The 22780-nt window shown below is 35.9% G+C and overlaps 1 protein-coding gene across 1 annotated transcript in view; it reads left to right on the top strand.

The window, feature by feature from the left end:
• The first annotated feature begins 1542 nt into the window (after nt 1-1542).
• PI15 (peptidase inhibitor 15) overlaps nt 1543-22780 on the top strand; it is a 105589-nt gene continuing 84351 nt past the window's right edge. The window contains exons 1-6 of the mRNA XM_081951732.1: nt 1543-1684; nt 2227-2541; nt 16353-16471; nt 16668-16800; nt 16916-17031; nt 17634-20883. Coding sequence (XP_081807858.1) covers nt 2269-2541; nt 16353-16471; nt 16668-16800; nt 16916-17031; nt 17634-17769 — 777 coding nt within the window. The 5' untranslated portion in view covers nt 1543-1684; nt 2227-2268 and the 3' untranslated portion in view covers nt 17770-20883. Of the gene's footprint in view, nt 1685-2226; nt 2542-16352; nt 16472-16667; nt 16801-16915; nt 17032-17633 lie in introns of the transcript that reaches the window.

The raw sequence follows: 22780 nt of genomic DNA on the forward strand, positions 1-22780 counted from the left end.
AAGCAACTTAGAACTGAGGAGAAATTTCCTGACAGTTAGAACAATTAATCAGTGGAACAGCTTGCCTCCAGAAGTTGTGAATGCCCCAACACCGGAAGTCTTTAAGATGTTGGATAGCCATCTGTCTGAAACAGTATAGGGTTTCCTGCCAGGCAGGGAGTTGGACTAGAGAACCTCCAAGGTCCCTTCCAACTCTTATTCTGCAATGCTGGTCTAGAAAGTGGGAAGCAATTTTGAAGGTAATATTGATGAAATGGGCAGTGGATTTCTGCCATAAGCAATAATTAAACTTTCAGTCCCACTTGTTTAATGACAGGGCTGATTCACGAAATTAAACTAGATAAATACCGGTATTCCTTTCATTTTCCCTCCCCCCTCCCACTACATACCACAAGAATTTCCTACTTTTAACTAGCAATTCAGTGTTATGGAGCAAAGAGTGAGATACATGACCTGCTGTTGGCTGCTTATATGTCTCAAAGATGAAGTGCCAATATTTTCACTCTGTAAACTGTCTGTGCTACCACTCTTACACACAGCAAGCATTTTGAAAATACTCTCTAGTTCAAAGCATGGTTGGGCTGATGACCAAGCTAAGTGGGTAAGCATTTCTCTGTGAAATCACCAGTGCCCTTTCATCCATGCCTCCCTCCAATCGTTGCTTCAGTTCTCCCGGGAGAAGTCTCATTCCATTGACTTCACAAAATATTCCTCTTTGGAATGTTTGATGGGGCTGATTGTAAAGATTTCCTCAGGCTTCCAGACCTGGCATTGCTTCTGTCTCCTGTAATACTGAAGGAACTCCAAGCTATAAATCCATGATATGGGATTGCTGGCTCTGAGTCACTGGTACCCCTTATAGCTGATGACCCATTTCTCATGGTGCTGTTTAGTTATCCCCTCAGCTATTTGCATTTTGTGTTAGTGGCTGAACTGCTTAAAGAATTCCACCCTCCCCCCTTCCAGCAAATGCAGACCAGATGTTTCCTTGACCCTTTTTATTTTTTGCTTTCAGGAGTATAGGCTTCTGTTGCTATTCAGAGGAATGAATTCAGGTGACAAACGTCTTTTTTTCCAGAGTCTCACTTTCTCCATTCTTGCTTCAGAGCTGCCTGAATAAAAGCAAACGATTGACAGCAGTGTTCCAAGTGTCAACATGAAACAAATTGCTTTTCTGTTTCTTTAAGCTTCCTGTATTTTTCCAACCGGATTGCTGAAAAATAAAATATGTGCATTATTTATCACATGTATAGAAGTATTAATATCAGGAAATTAAACTATGAAAAAAGAAAGCCAAATGAAATAAAACCAAAGGGGAGGAGGGAAAAAAAAGTTGAATCTTGCCTTTTTGTAGTCAGGGTGAAAGGGGTGTTTGAAACAATATCCTAATATCCTACAGTCAAAGCCCAATCACTGTGTTTTCTGTACAAAACTCCACCCCTTGGGTGCATAAGTCTTGGAAAAAGATTTGCCCTTTGTAGTTTACTATAACATATAAAAGCTGTTAGCAGTTCGCGTAGCCAGCAGCTAGAAAGCTTTCAGTTTTCCCCACCCTCTTTCTTTCTCCTTGTAAGTTGGTAATAAGATACACTCTTTTTCCCCTCTAAGGTTCACATTAGAGCACAGAAGAGAACTGTTTAACTTGGAAGAATAATAACACTAGGCTTTTTGGTTCTGCAAAGAGGTAAGCCACTGAGCTCAGTTTCTGTTGCATGTCTTTTTACTATTATTATTACACATTTGATGCTCCTTGAATCAGTTGAATGTCAGGAGGAAGATAGTGGGTTTTATGTGCTCTCTCTCTCTCTCTCTCTCTCTCTCTCTCTCTCTCTCTCTCTCTCTCTCTCTCTCTCTCTCTCTCTCTCTCTCTCTCTCTCTCTCTCTCTCTCCTGATTTTTTTTCTTTGATTATGTCTCTTTAGTATGAGTGCAGAACTTATTCTGCACAGTGCTCACAAACTTTTTTCAGCTTGAAAATAGTGCGCTGGATCCTTTTTGTAGTTCTTTGAGCTGTACTAAGATGGTCACCTATGTTACAGGACAATTTGTGTGTATGGTTGCTAGGCAACATGAGACATCACAGCATTTCAATTGACTACTTGCAACCATCATATATTTGTGCTTTGCTGCACACATGAATCGGTTTGGGAGATCAGCTGGGAAACTCAGCTGGAAGGAAAGATTTAGTCTGATCCCAATAATATTTTTAACCCTTTCTCTTCCACAGATCCTCTCTTTGTCTCCTGCTTTAAAGTATACAGACCCTAAAATGACAGTCCTTTCTGCCATTAGTGGGGCTCTCTTAATTACCATTCTCTATGAAGCAAGTGCACTAGTGTTGCCCAATTCCACTGACCTATTCCTGTCAACTGAAAATTACACTGATGTTGAAGCAGCTTTGAAAACTCATCTGGATTCTGCAAGTCTACCCAAAGTCAGGAAAAAGCGATATATCTCACAGAATGATATGATTGCCATTTTGGATTTTCACAATCAGGTCAGGGGCAAAGTATTCCCACCTGCATCCAACATGGAATACATGGTAAGCAGCCATGTCTTTATTCATTTCCTCATGTCTGAACTTGGAAGGATCTTGCAAATAAAAAAAAAGTATAATCTATTTAAGTTTCACATTGCCAAAGGTTGGTTTTTTTCCCATAAAAAATCCAAGCCAAAAGCTTTTGAAAGAACTAATAGTTTGCATGTGCTGAGTAATTCAGGCCATTTTTTCCTTCCTCTGCCTATGGTGCAGACATGACATAAACTAATAGATCACTCTAACAGGCCTCTTTGGATTATATAATCTGAATGTAGCTAAAGTGCATAATTAATTCTGTGTTTGATTAATGTATTACATGAAAGCAAAAGTTGACTGTGGTAATTATTCTGCTTATATAGAAAAATGTAACTAAGTTCTTTAAGGTTACAGTCCTGCACACAGTTATCAGATGACCCCATTGCATATAATGGCATTTCTGAATCAACATGCACAGGAGTGAACCATAAATTTTAAAATGTGAAAGTAGGCATCAAATATTTTTATCACTTAGAGTTCTGAGGAACTCCACTCTGCCTAAAATCTGTTCTTGGTAAGTCTAATCAAATATGCATGTTTTTCCCTTTTCCTATTGCCAGTTTTTGTTTCTGTTGGTCTATAATTCTGTTGTTAGCTTTCTTGGAACAGTAAATCTGTGATATTTTTAATGTCACTTAATATATCATAAACATTGAAGTTTATTTTGGGCAATTAGCAAATATATCAAATGTTGATATGTAATTAAAACAATGAAATCTTCAATAATATCAAAAGATGGAATTATTGAACCATAATGGTGTCATTATCAAATTTGACAACATAAGCATTAAAATGACCTGCTCACCTAAATGTTCAGTATAACAATCTTATATACTACTTATCATATATACTACCCAGTTTTGGATGATGTTTTCTAATGTTTGATAATAAGTGAAACCTATCAGTAAATTCCCTTTTTATTGAAATATAAAAAATTATTCTGAACTGTAGACCCCTTTCTGTGGGGTACCACAGGGTTTGGTCCTTTTACCACTACTTTTTCAATATCTACATGAAACTTGCAAGAGAGTTTATCTATGGTTTTGGATGAAATAAAACATCCATACACTGATGATACATGAGTGCATATTGAGCTGGGCTTGAGATGCCATGGAGGTTTTTATTGGTTGCTAAAGAGGCCTGGATGAATGAATCAGGCTAAACCTCAGCACATTGTTGCTGGTCCAGAAAACATCTGTTGTTCTGTGTGCTTTTAATTCTGATGGGATGTCACTTCTCCTGAAAGAGCAGATCTATGACTTGGAAGTTCTAGATTCACAGCTACTGCTGGATTCAGAAGGGGATTCCATAGCCAGGGAAAACTTTGCCTGCCTCAGATAATGTGCCAATTATGCTCCTACTTGGAATAATAGCTCCTGACAGTAGAAGCACTTCTAGTAGTAATGTGCTTTACATTATTTGAAATTACATTTACATTACATTTAAACTGGTAAAAATTGCAGTGGATGAGAGTTCCCACAACTAGATAAAAAGGCACTACGTTACCTTCCATTAGGTTTCCAAGTAAGTTGCTGGTTTCAGCCATTCATACTTACATGACTTCACTTCTTGGTATATATGGGAGCACCTCACTTCCTCCTTGTGGAAACAGTCCACCCTATGTTTTTTCAGGTTGGGCTGCTTAGGGTTGTGCCATATGTGAGGTAAAAAAGTGAGGGCTCCTAAGTAAACTTTAAAAAAAAACAATAATCACTACTTATACCCCTCTTCCCAAGGGATGAGTGGCATCTACTTGGCACTCTTTGGGTATTCTGTAAAAACATAACTTTTCATTGGCATTCAAGGCTGAATTGCTATTATTAAGTTGGACTTGGTGCCATGATTGCATATGGTTAAATCGTTTTTTTGTCCTTGGGGTTTTATTGCATGTTTGTGTTTTATTTATCTTGTAAACTGTGAGAATCAACCTTGATCACAATGATATACAAATGCAATGAATGTATAAATATGAAGCTGTTTGACCACTTCAAACTAATTTGTAGGACCTTACAGGACTATAAAAAATATGTGAGAAAACATCCTCTTTTATCAGCGATTACACATTTGGAACTAGTAGAGAGTTCTACCTGACCCAGAGCCAAATTATATGCAAGGGAATACTTAGTTGTATCAATCTTTGCTGTAAATCTTTAGTGTGTCTGAAATGTACAATGTTTGTTGTCAATTTGAAGGGCTATTTTTCCTGCAAATTCCATCACATTCTCCTCCAACAAAAAAGTGTGGTTTGTTTAAATCTTGCTTTGGATACAGTATGTGCATCAGATGGGCCTACTTTTGGAATGGCCTAGACCAGAATGAGCCATATTGTGTTCCAGATTGGCTCCCTAAATTGGACCAGGTGATTCTGCACACTAATTTTTAAGTCATGTTAATTCTTTCATACTAAATCTTTTCTGTCAACAATAACATTCCACAAGCAAAATCTCTAAGTAAAGAACCAATGGTGGAACTTGGTCCTTTCATATGGAGTAAACACATGAAAACTTTGAGGAAATAGTAGACCACATGGGAATTGACAACATAAAAATACAAATGGATTTTCCTTAAAAACATTTGAATACAATTCTAGAAAAATACAGTGTACAATGCAATACTCACTGTGGATTTGCATGCACATTTTGAACTGATAGTATCCTTACAAGCTATAAAATGGTAGTTTATTCTCAATTAATCCATATACAAAGTAATAAGAATGATAGCGCTTTCTCCACAGCTGTGTCTCTCAACCTCTATAACTTCATGTCTGAACTTCAACTCAAAGAATTCTGCCTGGAGAGGTTGAGAAGCACAGCTCTACAATAAGAATTATATTTCACACTTTTGGTGAGTTCACTTCAATGATTAATATTTTGGTTTTCTGTGATGAAAGAATACATCAATAAAGGAATTCAATTACTATTATGAAATAGCAGAAATTCTACTATTGCATTTCCCATCTACTATTCCATCCCATCTGCTTGCTCAGTTTCCTTACCTTCCCCACTACATGCTCATGAACTCTAGAATGGGGAGAAATAGAGTGAATGTGATGAAAAGGGGCAAGGCTCCTCCTATAACAATCCTTCAGAGAAACTGAGGTAAAACAAGTCAATATTTTGCAACTATTCAGGAGTTGTTTCTTAGCTCCATATGGAGATGTCACGCAACTGTGATTTTTTTATTTATATGGTCAGCCACCTTAAATGCATAATCCTAAAATAACAAAAACAACTACACATGCACACGCACACACAATAAAACCTCAAGATACAAATACAAAGTAAGTTAAAAGTAACCAAAGCACAATAGCCAATCACAATAATAAACCCACAACACAGCTGCACCTGTTTTGGGCTCAATTATCATTGCAGCTCAGCACCTGGGCAAAGAATCATCTTCACAGCTTTCTGGAAAAGCTTTGGGGCCTTCTGGATCTTAGGAGGAGAGAAAGAAGCTCAGTACAGTAAAAATGCCCACAAATTGACTATTGCTTGTCATCGATGCCGTGTTCAGTGGCAGTTCAAGGATAAAAGATCATGTTCAATGAATTAGCTTTTAATTTTATTTTCCTTTATTGGCAAGCAAGGCTGCATTGCATTGCAAAAAATAAAATAAAATCAACAGGAACATGAGGCAATTGATAGGGCCAAACCCTGCGTAGTGAGTGCCAAAAATAAATATGGGAAGGAAGGATCAGCTTCACTGGATTATTCTTTCTTTTCTTCTTCATCTATGGCTACCCCAGAAAGCTGCCAGAAAACAGGCATATGGCTTCTGTCCAGAGATTGCACAGCCTTTTGAAATTGGACCAATAGATGCAGGAAATTAAACAGAGGGCTGTATACATGCCTTGAACCACATACTGCACACTTTTGTATTAGGCCATATAAAAGGATTGCACAGTCAGTGAAACTATTTACTTTCAAGTTCTTAAAAGGAAGTGAAAGCATTAGCATAGAAATGGGAAAAAAAATATCTGGAAAAGTGCATTTGGGAAAGTTTATTATGACCCAGTATATTAAAATCCAATATGAATATGATAATACTTCTTGAGACACTTATATTCCAATTTAACCCCAAAATGAAGGAAATAAGGTAGTTCTGCAAATGTGTACATGTGTACATTTTTGCAAAGAAGTTAAGAAAATGACTTCGGATATGGTTATATCAATCTGGTGAATAGCACAATATGCAATTTGCCTGTATCCACTGTCACTCTAAGAGATGACATTCAACCTTGAACGTCTTACTCCTTGAGATCGCAGCTGAATCAACTGTCTACTTTTAAGACTTAAATTGATAAAAATAGGGCACTTAGTCAGTCAAGTGACTAATACTGACATCAGAAGCATAAGTTTTAAAATAATGCCAATTATTTTAAAGCTACATAATCTAGCACTGACGTTTGTAATTTAATTGCCTGGATAAAAACCAAGATGCTGTCTGGAACTGAGGATGAATTTCTCAAAAGCTTAAGTCTGTTTTTATTTTATATATAAGCAAGATTACAAGTTATATCTTTTCTGAAGTATTGACAGATCTTTTTAGTTTTTTAAAAAATGTTCTTTGCTCTTCTGGACTATTTACTATATGTTAGTTCTCAGCTTTGAAAAGGTAAAACAATCAAACTAAATATTTTAATTATTTATTTTAAAATTGCAATTGATCAATTAATCAAATAGCTAGCCAGTGTAGTTCGGTGGTTAAGGTGATAGACTAGGCATGGAAGCCTCAGGGTCATGGAAGCGAACTGGTTCATTAGCTGCTCTCTTTCAGCACTGGACTAAGGAGTTGAGAAACATCAATCTACTAACCTAGGGTGGACTAGTGGGTAGACTGCAGTCCATACTTTCAAAATAGTTCTTTGTCCTACAATGGATTGATAATAATCTTTTATCAATCAAATAACAATATAACTTTATGTAAATGAGAAGATAAGCAGCCAAAGTGATCAGTCCAAGTTTTTTGGAAGAATGAAAATGTTTTAAGAAGTTTTATTAACAAAAGAAGCCAAACCCAGCAGACTTTAGTAGGAAATAAGCCTCCTTACAGTTCTTTGATTCACTTTAAACTATTCTTGCAAATGACATTAGAACAGGGGTGAAATTCAACAGGTTCTGAAGAACTGGTAGTAGAAATTTTGAGTAGTTCAAAGAACCTGCAAATACCACCTCTGGGTGGCCCCAGGAGTGGGGTTGGAATGGAGATTTTGCAATATCCTTCCCCCAGGAGTGGGGACGGAATGGAGATTTTGCAGTATCCTTCACCTGCCGCGCCCAACAAGCCATGCCCACAGAACCAGTAGTAAAATTTTTTGAATTACACCACTGTATTAGAGTATTGCCTACTTTTTTCATTAATACCAAACGTTAGGTGTAGTTGCTAGGAATTGCCTTGCTTATAGTTATGAAATCTGGAAAGGGCATAAATGGTATTCAAAAAAACTTTTGAAAAGAAAAACTTCAGTGCAACGTAACTACACTTGAAATCAACTTAGATTTAGGAACTTAGAGTTGGTAGGAAGTTACCATACATCAGAATGGATTGTTTACTATCTAGCTTTGCATTGTGTATTTTTACTTTGACTGGAAAAGTCATATCAAGTCAACCCCGTTTGTATCAGAGCATCATATCCACCATATTGTGTGTTTGATCTCCCAGCTTCCTATTGACATCACAGTTATAAGAAATGGGTCATTACACCTGCTAGACAGAATGCTTTAGAGAAGAATATAATGCCCTTGCTAAACATGTCAGTTAATTCTATCTGAAATAAAATATTCACCATTTTTCCCAAATCAGACTTTACAGCCCAACTATGAATCCTTTCACCTCTTTTAGAATGGCCATATTTTAAATAAAGGAACACAGATAAATGACTACAATTTCCAGAGGAATTACAAACTACAGGAAAATAATTTTAAACTATTTAAAAATATTAATTATCTTTAAAAATATTTTAAGATACAGTTTTTGTGATAGGCACTGATCAGTTTGAAACTGGGCAAGATTGATATGTCAACAATTGATTCCACAAAATGTCTAATTTTCTCCAAAATTGAAAATGCATAAGCATATAGTCTTAAAAATGTTTGTAATGGAGTCTATCTCCAAACCTTCTGTACTCTATTTCTGAAACAGAACTGACTTCATTTTCTCTGAAGAATTATTGTGTCTGTGGATTTCACCCTATTCTGTGAAAAATAATAATAAGAAAAAAAGTTAAAAGCCATTTGTGGTTTTCTCATGACAATTACTGAAAGACAGGAAGCTTCATTTCCCAGTCTTATTTCTGAGTCAGATCAGGGTTAAAGCTGGCAGTCTTCTAGGGCCTGAGTTTAGTCAAGCAATTCTCCAAAGCACCAAGTAGAATATGAACTCAATCTGGAAGGAGGCCTGTTATATTCATACACACTTGAGTACTGCTGAAATGGGCCCTTGATAAAGCAGGAGTCTGAGTTATATTGGTAGCTCTACTCTCATTCAAGGGAATCCAAATTAGAATAGAATAACAGAGTTGGAAGGGCCCTTGGAGGTCTTTTAGTCCAATCCCCTGCTTAGTCAGGAAACCCTACACCACTTGAGACATATGGTTATCCAGCAGATTAAGTTTCTACTTTAGATTTTCCACCTGAACATAGATGTAGGAATAATGCCCCAATTTTCTTATTCCGGATTTTCAAATGTTCAAGCACATTCAACTATCTTGTGCAGGTTTCTCTTTGGAACTAAAGAGATGACTGAATATTGTGATAATTGCACAGAAATATCAGATCTATAGCAGGTAGTGCATCAGGAACCTAAAGAAATATCAGTGCACATTTAACTACAATTACATTCAATACTCTTATGCTTTGCTGGAATTGGGAAAAATCTGGTGGATGTTCGTTGAAGGCAGCTATTAATCTACTAACAGTCCAAAACTATTTTCAACTAAGCCTAACAACTATCAGAATGCTATCCCTCAATAACAGCATTTGTAGGGATAATATCCTAGTTGGAGTCTGTACAATTTGTTTGGATTATGCATTCTGCCTTTCTTGAACCTGTTAATTAAGAACATACATTGTCTCAGCAGATAGCACTTCAAGCTTTGAAGATAAATTTTATTAGTACTTGGATGAGAGATCACCCAGGAAACAATTATGGATTAGGTTAGGAAGGTGATAAAAGACCCCAGAAGGTATTAGTGGTAAATGGTATCTGCCTCTTTTTGCAAAGAAAAAAATATAGCCGTCCAGTAAATTTGACTCAAAGGAGTTATTGTATAGCTGTGCATTAGTGGAGTCATGATATCTCATTAGAGATTAGCCTTACAAACACCATGTACCTTTTGTTTACTCCTCAGTAGAGGACGCAGTGGCAGACACAGCATAATTTTACTATAATTACTTTCTATTTTTGTATCTAAATGTAGGAAATGAAATCAAGACAGTTCATTAATTCAATATCTACCTCTGTTTTGAAAATACATGCAAGAAAAAAGTCAAAACCAGAATGAACCTTCCAAAATAAATAAATAAATGTAAATGAGAAATAAATTATTTATTTCTCATATTTCTAGGCTGCCTGACTCTAAATGTCTCTGGGACATTTGACATATAAAAAACAATAAAATCAACAAAATTCGATGTGGAATGTCATCTGGAGGTTACAATAACCAAACTCTCTCCCCTATGAGGAGAGCCCAAAAAGTCCAATCTAACCTCTCTAAACCAAGGTCTAGGGAAGAACCATATTCTTTCTACTCTTTTAAAGGCTGGTAAGATGGGAGTATCCCTGTCAAATCTTACAGGATGAACAAAAACCACAGGAGTAGACAGTCCCTCAGATAACTAGGCCTCATTTCACGAGGGCTTTTAAAGGTGACAACCAGTACCTTGAACTGCACCTGGAAGTCATTTGTTAATCAGTGTAGCACTTCAAGCATGGGTGTTCCATGAGAATTGTGTGATTTCCCATCATTGCTTGCACTGCTCTAATCTTGACATAGTTTCCCAATGGTTTTCAGCCACATCTCAAGCACATTGTAGCAATTCATCTGCAGGAAATCAGATATAATGTTTACATGGATAGTACCAACATCCTCTGGAAAACTTGAGATGGCAACCATGGCTACACAATATAAGCCCTTCTCCTTTTAAATGTGTTTTAATTATGTGGCCATGATCCCCATCTTGATTTTTTGTTACTTTCTCTAGGATATTCCTGTTGGACAGTTCTCATTGAAACACCGCCATGTATACTTTTAGTTTTCAAAAAGGCAAGCATAAAGGACATAATATATGTATAGTATTGCACATGTTTGAAAGCTGAAGTTAGCTAAAGGGAAGCATTTCTGTGCATATTTAAATTATTAATTTAGATAAGGTTGGTCATCAGCTTCAGTCTGTTTCAAAATAATGGTGTATAAAGCTGTTAGAGCTTTTAGTTATGATGGCTCTGTGTTTTAGATATCTATTACAAGTTGAACCAGAAGAGATTAATTTGTTTGCATTTGCTGGATAAGGAACAGAGCTACTTTAGGTTCTAATTTTCAGTCTAAATTAGCTTTGAATGGTACAAAGTTAGTATCAAAGTGCCAAAAAGACAAACACTGGGGTTTTTAAACACAAGTCTTTCTTTTATATACAACTGTATGATGGGGAAGGGAATTGAGACAAGAAGAAGCCTTGAATTTCAGTGACCTAAATCGCTGCCTTCATATCAAATTAGGCCACTGCTGATCAGTCCAATTACACCATTTTGGACAGTAGATGGATGATGCGGGTGAAAAGATCCTTAGTTTTACCATTTGGTTCCTATAGTGCTAAATGTTTCCTGCAGCTGTTGTTGATGAATATGATTTATTCACACATCTAGCATGCTCCATTCCCTGAGTCCTAGTGTAATTCAAAACATTGAGTACTTCATCCATCATTTTTATAGCACCACATTCAATAAGAGTAAATGGAACAGATTAGTAAGTTAATTGCTTATTCTTTAGCCAAGCCTCTAACAATCAGCTTCACTGCATTCAGAAAAAAGCGCCATTATTTCTTATAAATAAAAATTGGTCAAACCTACTTGTTTTCAAGTATTTTTTTTAAAAAAGGAATTTACCTTTGAAAGGTTCACACTGATTTCCCAGACATGTTTCACCCACTCTATTTGAGTTCTTATATTTCTCATATCCCACTTGATAACAGGTAAATGATACATAAACGTAGTACTATTAAAAGAAAAAATCAAAATATTCCAGGAGAAAGTAAAACACAGTGATAAAAATGCATAAATACTGCATAGTGGGGAAAAAAGAGGAAACAGATTGCTAGATTACATAGATTTTGATTTGCTCAGCTGGTCTTTTCTTAAGGAAAATAGGATCTCAATTAACAATCACAGCCAAGAAACAAAAGAAGATCACTGTGAGAATATTTATTTTGAGCCAGATCTTTAGAAAAACGGTTTCCAAAGTAAGCATGGGCATGTATGGTATACATATGCATCAAGAACTAGTAATTTCTTCAATATACAGGATTAGAATCTATGTAAATGTTCATATTTCTAAAAATCAGACTTGTCCCTGTGAAGCTTTAATAATTTATCAACATCTGTATATGTATAGACAATTCCATTTAAAAATTCACCCACTCCCTTGACATACATAAACCAAATAATACAGTCCACACAGTGACTTTCTATGCAAGAATAGATCCAAGGCAGAGCTAAAATTTTATTGAAAATATTAAAGTTACTCAAGCCAAGAAATGTGTTAACAATGAAAGATCACACACCAGTTTGAGAAATAGGCACTTGAAATGATCTTTTTAGAACAAAGCGCTTTCAGTAAATTTTAAAAAGAAATGGCCTATTTTTGAATAGCCTTGTAGTCATTGCTAACCCCCCCCCCCCACCAATTCTTCTAAAAATGGTTTGATTTGTTGAATATATACCACATGCACATTTGTTAGTGGAAATTGTTTTTAAAAAATGGTAATCCCAAAATAAATTCTGTAAGGTCTCTTGTGAAATGCAAGCATCAAAATTAGGCACATGTTATTACTTTAATTCAGTCAGTTTTCCACTGTTTTAAAGTTTTCCAATATTAAATAGAGAAAAGCTCCACTTTATGAGAAGATATGTTTATTAAAGTAAGGAATTAAAACTTTATATAAAAGTGTGTAAAATAATCAGTATTTCTGCTACCACTGCTAATTTACTACCCTTCTGGGATATCATACATCCTATCCATCCTAGATATCCTCATCAGCAAAGGAAATGGTGGCAAGTTAGAAATGTATTTTAAAAATCCACATTATCCAAGTGCTTCACTACTAAATTAATAACTAACATTCCATAAGAGGAGTTGTGGAAACATTATTTCAGATGAATAGTGCAGCAACCCTGAAAAATCAGAAAAAGAAAACTGACCACTTATACAATATCTTCTAACAAAATAGCTATCCCTACAACTTTATCAAAAAATGCCTGACCACTCAACTCAACCCACTCAACCAACTATAGAACAACCAACACAAGCCATGCAATTCCACCATACATTATAATTATCTTAGAAACATCCAACAGACTCTTAAGACCAGATGGCTTCGCCATAGCATGCCAGCTAATTAAAACTCAACAAAACATCTTATGTAATTCAAAAGACCCAGTAACAGAAAAAACAACAAGAATCATCTACAATATTCAGTACAAGAATTGCAACATCCACAATGTAGACCATACAGAGGACTAGCAGAGTGCTTCCATGGATACCTACTAGTAATTAGAAGACCCCATGAAAACACCTTAATTTCACAACACATGGACAGACTCAACTATAGTTTCAACTGGGAGACTGTGAGTATCCTAGACCAAACTAAATCTAAACACCAAGGAATTCCTGAAAGCCTGACTCTCAAAACATCAATAGAGATGTAAAGATAAAGTACATTTATATACCATGCAAAAGAGACAACATAAAAACTGAGAAGAAAACAAAAAGATCAGAACATCTCCTCTCCAGTAGCCAACACCCAGATAAGTAGAAATTAACACTAGACAAACAATGAAGGAGACAAATAATACTGTAATCAAGGAACTATCAAGGAGACAAACAATTAAGAAGACAATCAAGCAGAAAGTGCCCTCAAATGTTCTTTGTCTTTGTTCTGAATTAGCTAGGAAGTCTTTATCATAACAAGAAACTCCAGGCCTCTGGAATCTATTTTATTTTTCCTACAACCATAGTATATATTGACAAGACTAAGTGCAAAAAAAAAAAAAAGGTTCATGGGGTAGATACCTCTTTAGCAATAAAGAACAGGGAAACTAACTGTGAAAATTAGATATAAAACCCAAGGACCATCAGGCACAGCAGGAGAAAGAGTGCCAATGTTAGCAAATTAGATGTTCATTTAATTTGTGCCTATGTTTTTTATAGTCTCATGCAGAAATCAACATGTAATACAAGGATTATATGAAAAAACAGTGCTTCTATCACAAGAAATGTTTCCCTTTTATTATGCATTGGTGAAAACCTGTATAAAGTACTATGCTGATTTGTAGGTATCACAATTGAAGGACTCTGAGAAATTAGAATAGATTGAGTGTTGGAAAACATGGATGTTCAGAGAATTAGAAACTCAGTTTCTATCAAGGGAGATCAGAGGGGTAGATCAAAGAGGTTTCACCATGACAGAGATTAAGGAAGCCAGTTTGATCTAATCCTTAAAGCAAAAGACTAAAAACCAGGGAGTGATGGGTTCTAGTCCTGTTTTAGGCATGAAAGCCATTTGGGTGATTTTGGGCCAGTCATTCTCTGTCATCCCAACTCATCCCATGGAATTGTTGTTGTAAAGAAAATAGGAGAAGGAAGGTATTTGAGTATGTTCGCTTTCTTGAGTTATCTATAAAAAATAATAAAGACAGGAAACAAATAAACAAATAAAGGAAAAGAGGATATAACAGCATGTTTCAAATACTTAAAGGGATATCACACCGAACAACTAGTTTTGTCTTTTTAACAGTGATTAATACAGACACATGAATTCCTATTGCACAAAGGTACATTCTATTTACAAATTAGAAAAAAAATTGGCAATAGAAACAATTATCCAGAGAAGAGATTGGTCCCATTCCCTGGATGGGTTGACACAGACTCTGTCTCTCTGCGATGATTTAACTTGTTCTGGCCATGTATTGAACTCTATGACTTAAAGAGATCCCTTCATTTGGATGATAATCTCTGCATTTCTTAATTTGATTAATGTGAAATTGCAACTAATAAAGCCAGGGATATGATACATAAATAATCAGTTGGCAAACTTTGTTTCTTTATAATTATTTATTATTGATTCATTTAGGAAACATTTTGAGCCCATTTAAATTAAGTCTAAATGCACTTAAACATAAAATTAATAGATTTCAGTGCAATTTAAATTCAAGATATTGTTCCCAGATTAAATTTTATTTAAAGTGTTGCTTTGTCTGAAGGTTTTTTTTAAAGTAATCATTTCCAAAAATAGCTTTTTTCTCCAAAATCAAATTAAACTTTATTTTACAAAAACATTATTGGGGAAATAATTTATATGTTGTTGGGTTTAGTTCATTAAATGCAATTATCTGTATGAAGAAAACAATAAACTGAGTAGAACAGACAAGACCCATTAAAAATTGGCATATAGAACAAAGGAGATGAAGATCCACTTATATTAGCATCATGAGCAAACACTCATTGGGTGGCTGTAAACATCTATTTCTGACTTTTGTTTTTCTCTATGTAAAATAGGAACAGTGGTAAAAGAATCAAGGATAATTATTGCAAGCTTTTTAATATGAAAATTTCATACTAGAAGGGGTAGTATTTCCAAACCAATTTAAGCCCACAAATTCTTTTTTGTAACATATTTGCCATAAATGGAACTGTGAATCAGTAAGAATGATGGTCCATATAGAAAAAATGATCCTAGTCCAGTGACCCATTTTCTGGAGCAGCTGACTGCTGTTACCTAACAGTGGAATTTTTACAGTGAAGCGTAAAGAATAACAACATTCATTTCAAGAACTACACCAGATGTCTTAATGCTTCCTATGAGAATTCTTCAGGATGAACAGTAAGGGCAGATATTGTACATTGTTGTCCTGTTTAATACTTCCATAAGATCATAGGTCTTTCTCCAAGTGTTGTATGCTTCAAGTATCCAATTCTTTTTCATCATTACTACAAGGTTGATAGAAATACATAATCTTCAAAATCCATGTTTGATTAGAAATTTCTTACGTCAGTCAAGGATTGTTAGGATACTATGCCATTGCTTGGAAGAAAGACTACTTGTTAATTGTACAGAAGTTGTGAGTTTGTGCTCAATGTAAAGAGTCCTTCATTTAGGTTTATTTGAAGTTAATGTTGCTGATGTGGAGAAATTGGATGGTGCAAAACACTCAATATCCATGTTTCTTGTATGAATTGGACTAGTCAGTTGCTTTCACACAGAGGATATGCAGCTTGTGTGCAGTTTGAAAGATGGATGGAATAAAATTGAATAAACAGTCTTCAAAAGTGTAACTTTCTAATAAATTGCTTAGAATTGAAGCTCAGCAAATTCATCTTCATAATGTTTGATCAGTTCATCACACTGGACAAAGAAACATGGAAGAACCGACTAATTAGGTTTTTGGGCAGTCTGTCAACAAGTCTTCACTAGCATAATTTGATTGTTATATTATTCAATCCACTTCATATTTCTGAACTCCTTTTCAGTATTTAGGATAAATAAAAAAATATTATATTTTGCCAGGTGTGGGATGATAATCTAGCTAAATCTGCAGAAGCTTGGGCAGCCACCTGTATTTGGGACCATGGCCCTTCTTACTTGATGAGATTTCTGGGACAAAATTTGTCTGTACGGACTGGAAGGTAATTAAATTTCATATATATTTGTTTCAAGCCACTAATTTTCAAGTATTTTTTATCCTGCAAGTGTATGAGAATGAAGTAATTTACAAAAATAAATAAATAATACATATATGTCTACATATAATATATGACTTAGGCACATAAGTAATACTGAACATTCAAAAATACCAATTTGTCTTATTTTAATTTTGCTCAGATATCGATCCATTCTCCAGCTGGTGCAGCCCTGGTATGATGAAGTGAAAGATTATGCTTTTCCATATCCTCAGGATTGCAATCCAAGGTGTCCAATGAGATGTTACGGGCCCATGTGTACACATTATACTCAGGTGATATCGGTTCAGTTTTCCTGTACCATTCTTCAGTTCAAAGCTTATGTCAGTGTGATAAGTATGTTGCTTTTCAGGCTGGACTTTTAACAAACAAAATTTACTATTTCTTTAGATGGTTTGGGCCACTTCCAACAGAATAGGCTGTGCAATCCACACATGCCCTAATATGAATGTCTGGGGAGCAGTTTGGAGCCGAGCTATTTATTTGGTATGCAACTATGCCCCAAAGTAAGTTCCTCTGTTTTTATTTAATCTATTGTTGCATATTGTCTCAGCACACAGGCCATCATTGTATGTTGGCATTCCATATAAGTAAATCAGGTCAGCTATAATTGCATCTATCAAAGAAATATAAGAATTCCCTGTTGTTAAACCTCATATGATGTTTTTAAATGACAGTAGCAAAAGGGGCAAATAATTGTCAGCCGCAAATACGTAGCATTTTTTGAAAATTGGTAGCAAAAAGCATTGCATTTTAAGAACATGTGATTTGGTTATAAACAATCTACAACCCCTGAATTTTATTTCTTAAATCAGCTCAACATGGGAGGGATGTACCTCAGTCTATTCATATTGTAACTTGTCTTCTCATGAGATTTTTCTGGTTCTAGTGATAACTATCTAGTGCTATGTCCATAGGAATTGGGGCTAAAAATGTAAGTGAATTAAACATCTTGGATAAAGGTAGATTCTGCATCTAAGAGCATTTGTATAATAGTTTCTGCTGTGCAGATAACATATGGAAAAAGTATATTTTATGTTATTCAATAAAGAGTGTTATGAAATATTCAGCATACTAAGTACATTACTGGTTTTTTTTTCCTTCTTAGGGGAAATTGGATAGGAGAAGCACCGTATAAAGTTGGGGTGCCATGTTCTGCTTGCCCCCCCAGTTATGGAGGATCATGCACTAACAATCTTTGCTTTCCCGGAGTGACATCAAACTACTTATATTGGTTTAAATAAATGGTACAATTGTTCTAATGAAATGCATGTGTAACAAAATCTTGTATATTTAAATTTGCATATATTGTATATAATGCATTGATTCATTAATATTATTATGGACTTTATGTAATAATATGAAGATTAGTTTTTAAGGATATAATGTATATTTAAATATTTTGCTTTAAGTGACAAAGTTACTCTTTTGGACCACTAATAGCTACAGATTAATAGTGTGCCTTAAACAACAAAGATAAGAAAAATTTGAATAGTAATTAAAGTGATTAGGTTTAGACTCTTAAAGGCATTAAGGGAATGTATCTTTAAATATTTTATATTTATAGGCCTGGGCACAAGATGAACTCTAGATTACTATATCTAATCCTTTGAGTTTTACTTCTGTGCATATGTATGTGTTTTACAAAAATGGGAAACAAAATATATCCTGGTTACAAATTGAAAAGTTTAACTCAAATTGGTAGAATAATATAAATATGGGATATTTATTTGTATCACTATTTAGAATGAGCAAAGTTATGATATTTTTGAAAAATATGTCCAACCAACTGTAATTTTATATTTTTTTAAAAAAGCACGAAGTTCTCTAGAAAATTTAACAAAAGAAAAAAAATTACTGAAATTATAACGGTGTATATTTGTACAGCTTTACTCTCTAGTAGTAGTAGTAGTATCTACTGAGCAAAAAAAAAAGTCCAAACATTTTCCTTTACTTAAAAATATATGTGCAATTGTGGCAAAATTCTGTGGACTAACAGTTCTGTGGACTAACAGACTAACAATTTAGTGCTTAGAAATATACTTAATTATGTTGCTATAGTTGAACAAAGTCCTAAATCAAAGCAATGTGGTTATCATCACAGGGTCCCAAACACTCTTCTTCCTGTTTGTGATACTTGAGGCCACTGTTGTTTCTGGGTTTTGCATTGTGAACTACTTGACTCTTATCAATGATATTCTTTGTAGGTAGAGTGGAACAGATGGATGCTGCCATGCTAATGTGGATCCCAGGTTCATTAGAGGATGTGCAATAATATCAGACAGTGAATTGTTTAGTTTTGATAAAGTTAGATATATTTTAAACAGCATCAGGTTTATTATTACCTGGATGTTCAACACAGGCCGGACTGTAATAATAATGCACTCTTCTATTCATATATAAGCTAACATTAATTTAGAGTCGGAGATCTTGCTTCTTAATGGGAAAAGAATATTGGTTTGCTTTATAGTAACCAAAAACTTAACCAGCACTAAAATAGTGACTGGATAGCAATTATACTGTAGAACTGAGCTTCTGTGGGGTACATACCAGTGATGAGTTGCTCTTACCATTGCTACCGGTACACTGCTCATGGTCTGTTCGTGCACGAGCTGAACATGTGCGGTGCACGCGCCTGACCTGCGCTGCGCATGCATGCGGAATCAACGGGCCCTGCGACAACCAGCTGCTTGTTGGGGGTCTTGCAGGTGCTACACGCTGTGCGTGCTTGCACACTTTGCCATTTCCCATAAAAACAGCTATAGAGCGCAGGTGGGTGGGAGGGCCAAACGAGCTACTGTACGCTCTTAGCTGCTCCCGCCACTACCAGTACAACCGTACAGGGCCGTACCCTCAGCAACCACCTCTGGTACATACTGTTCCACTAACTATATTCCATAACTCATTGGCAAAAAGATAGTCAAGAAATAGTTTTGTAATATTACAAGTAAACCTTATAACCTGTTGACCTCTCATCACTGTCAATGTAGTGAGGGACACGTCCTGCCATAGGGACAAAACTCTTCGTTCCAATACGATTTTAGTTTGTGGAATAGATTATAATCCTTTCTAAGTACTAGAAGGAGTGGAGAGCAAAGAAATTGCTATATATTTAATTTTTTTTTAAAAAGGAGTAACATTTAAAATGTAATCACTTCCAGTAGTAGTATAGTAAGCTTTCTGAACAGCATTGTACATACCTGATTCTGTATTGCAGCTCAAACTATTAGAAAGAATATACATGCATTTATATTTTAGTGATCATTATTCTTCTACATTGATATAAATAACCTGATTATATGGAATATTATCTTTTAATAACTCAGACCACAAAACTTTACTACCAAACTGGTGCATATGACTTTTTATAATATGCAAAATGGTGCTAATCTAGGGCAAAATCCTGGCTATGTTGAAAAGCAATGCACATTTGGTTCATTGTTTTCAGAGAAACTATGGTTCCTCTACCTATCCATTATAAACACACTGTTAATTGAAACAAATACAACATAAGCTATTTCATACGAGCAGCTTCTTAAAACAGGCAGCAGGAACTTTCTTCATAGACCTAAAGGACTTTCAGTACATTGGTTGACTTAATTATATAATGATGTTATTAAATTACCTGTACCAATAGCACAAAATCACATAATATTTATCAGCTATATTGGTTTCTGCCAAAGATGGTTAAACTGTATTTCCTGGAAATTTAGGATTTCTCAGTGAAAATAATTAGTGATGACAGAGAAGCATTTCAGGAAGGAATTTGATTACTGTCAACTATTACTGGTCTTCATCTGAGTTGTAAAATATATCTTGGTTATATTCTAAGGTGTACATATCTACTTTGTAGAGGTGGCAAAGCCTAGCATGTCTGGATGATGAGCCATACAATACAATACAATAGCAGAGTTGGAAGGGATCTTGGAGGTCTTCTAGTCCAACACCCTGCCTAGGCAGGAAACCCTATACCATTTCAGGCAAATGGCTATCCAACATCTTCTTAAAGACTTCCAGTGTTGGGGCATTCACAACTTCTGGAGGCAAGCTGTTCCACTGATTAATTGTTCTAACTGTCAGGAAATTTCTCTCAGTTCTAAGTTGCTTCTCTCCTTGATTAGTTTCCACCCATTGCTTCTTGTTCTACCCTTAGGTGCCTTGGAGAATAGTTTAACTGCCTCTTTTTTGTGGCAACCCCTGAGACACTGGAACACTGCCATCATGTCTCCCCTAGTCCTTCTTTTTATTAAACTAGAAATACCCAGTTCCTGAAACCAATATTCATATGTTTTAGCCTCCAGTCCCCTAATCATCTTTGTTGCTCTTCTCTGCACTCTTTCTAGAATCTCAACATCTTTTCTACATCATGGCAACCAAAACTGAATGCAGTATTCCAAGTGTGGCCTTACCAAGGCATTATAAAGTGGTATTAACACTTCACGTGATCTTGATTCTATCCCTCTGTTTATGTAGCCTAGAACTGTGTTGGCTTTTTTAGCAGCTGCTGCACACTTCTGGCTCATATTTAAATGGTTGCCCACTAGGACTCCAAGACTCCTCTCACAGTTACTACTGTTGAGGAAGGTACCAGCTATACTGTACCTGTGCATTTCGTTTTTCTTGCCTAAATGTAGAACCTTACTCTTTTCACCATTGAATTTCATTTTATTAGATAGTGCAGGGATGGATTCCTGCCAGTTCTAACATCTTCTATAGAAGAGGTTCCACAAATCTACAATGCCGTTTAGAACCGGTTCCAGTTCCCTTCCCCCACCCGTCCGCACATCATCAAGATGAAGAGCGAGAGAAGGAATTCTGGGAGTTCAAGTTCACAAGTCTTAAAGCTGTCAAGTTTGAACACTCCTGGGCTCTTTTTTTCTAAAGGGTTAGAGATGCAAAGGTCTTGTAACTTGACATCTTTAAGACTTGCGTGCTTCAAATGCCAGCATTTCTGAGCCAACATTTTGGTTGGCTCAGCAAAAGCGTTGTTAAGTGAGTTTCACCACATTTTACAAGTTGGCCATGCCCACCCAGTCACATGACTGCAAAGCCACTCCCACCCAGTCATATGGCCGGCAAGCCACTCCCACAAAGCAGGCCACACCTACAGAACAGGTTCTAAAAAGTTTTGAAGCCCACCACTGGATAGTGCCCAATGTTCAAGTTTGTCAAGATCCTTCTGTATCTTAAGCCTGTCTTCTGGCTGTTGGCTATTCCTGCCAGCTTGGTGTCATCTGCAAATTTGATGAGTTCCCCATTTATTCCCTCATCCAAATCATTGATGAAGATGTTGAAGAGTACTGGGCCTAAAACAGAGCCTTGGGGTACTCCACTGCATGCTTCCCTCCATGTAGATGCAGTTCCATTGAGGACTACACGTTGAGTGTGGTTGGTCAGCCAGTTATGAATCCATCTGGTGTTGATGCTGTCTAACCCACATTCTTCTACTTTATCTAGTAGTAGGTTATGGTCTACCTTATCAAATGACTTACTGAAGTCCAAGTAAACTATATTGACGGCATTCCTCTGGTCCACTAATTTTGTTACCTTATCACCTTTTGGCAGATGTACATGTTACCTGGCAGACACATCTGGGTTGCTTGGTAAACAAATTGATGTGGGAAATATTCTTTGAGTTTACAAAGTTTCAAAACTGCAGGTTTACATAAAAGGAAGGCTGAAAAATGCTCCTTTTCTTAAATAGCCAGTAATATCAATGGGTGCTTGATCAAGTAGCTCAACCCGAAGCTACAGTATGTATCTGTGCTAACATTAATTAATTAATTAAATTACTGTGGCCTTGGATAATCCTATAGCAGATATCTGAAACACCAATCACCCATCCACTATTTTATTTTCAGCAAAGTTCCAATTTGGAAAGTGTAAATTTGGCCAATATGTGCAGACATTTTTAAAGGAAAATTAAAATTCTCTCAAGAAAGACAAGACATTTGTGACTGGTCCCATGGCCCATTTTCTGATTCCAACAAAACTGCCAGTCCGTCAGTATTTTTTTCTTCCTAGAATTTTCCTGCAAGTGCACAGTCAACTTTTTCAGATCAACCAAACATTGATCTGTGACAGGAATTGACAGAATGGCTTCCACCTGAGCCTGATGTGCCAGGCTGAAATAGAGTGCTGGGCCAAAATCAGCCAGTTGGATGTTGTCCCTAAGGCAGAACTCACATCTTCTACTTTATAGCTTGGTGCCTTAACCACTAGACCAAAATGGGTTGATATATTGTCATACCAATT

This window comes from Natrix helvetica, assembly GCF_964273705.1.
Source record: "Natrix helvetica genome assembly, chromosome: 4".
NCBI lineage: Eukaryota > Metazoa > Chordata > Lepidosauria > Squamata > Natricidae > Natrix > Natrix helvetica.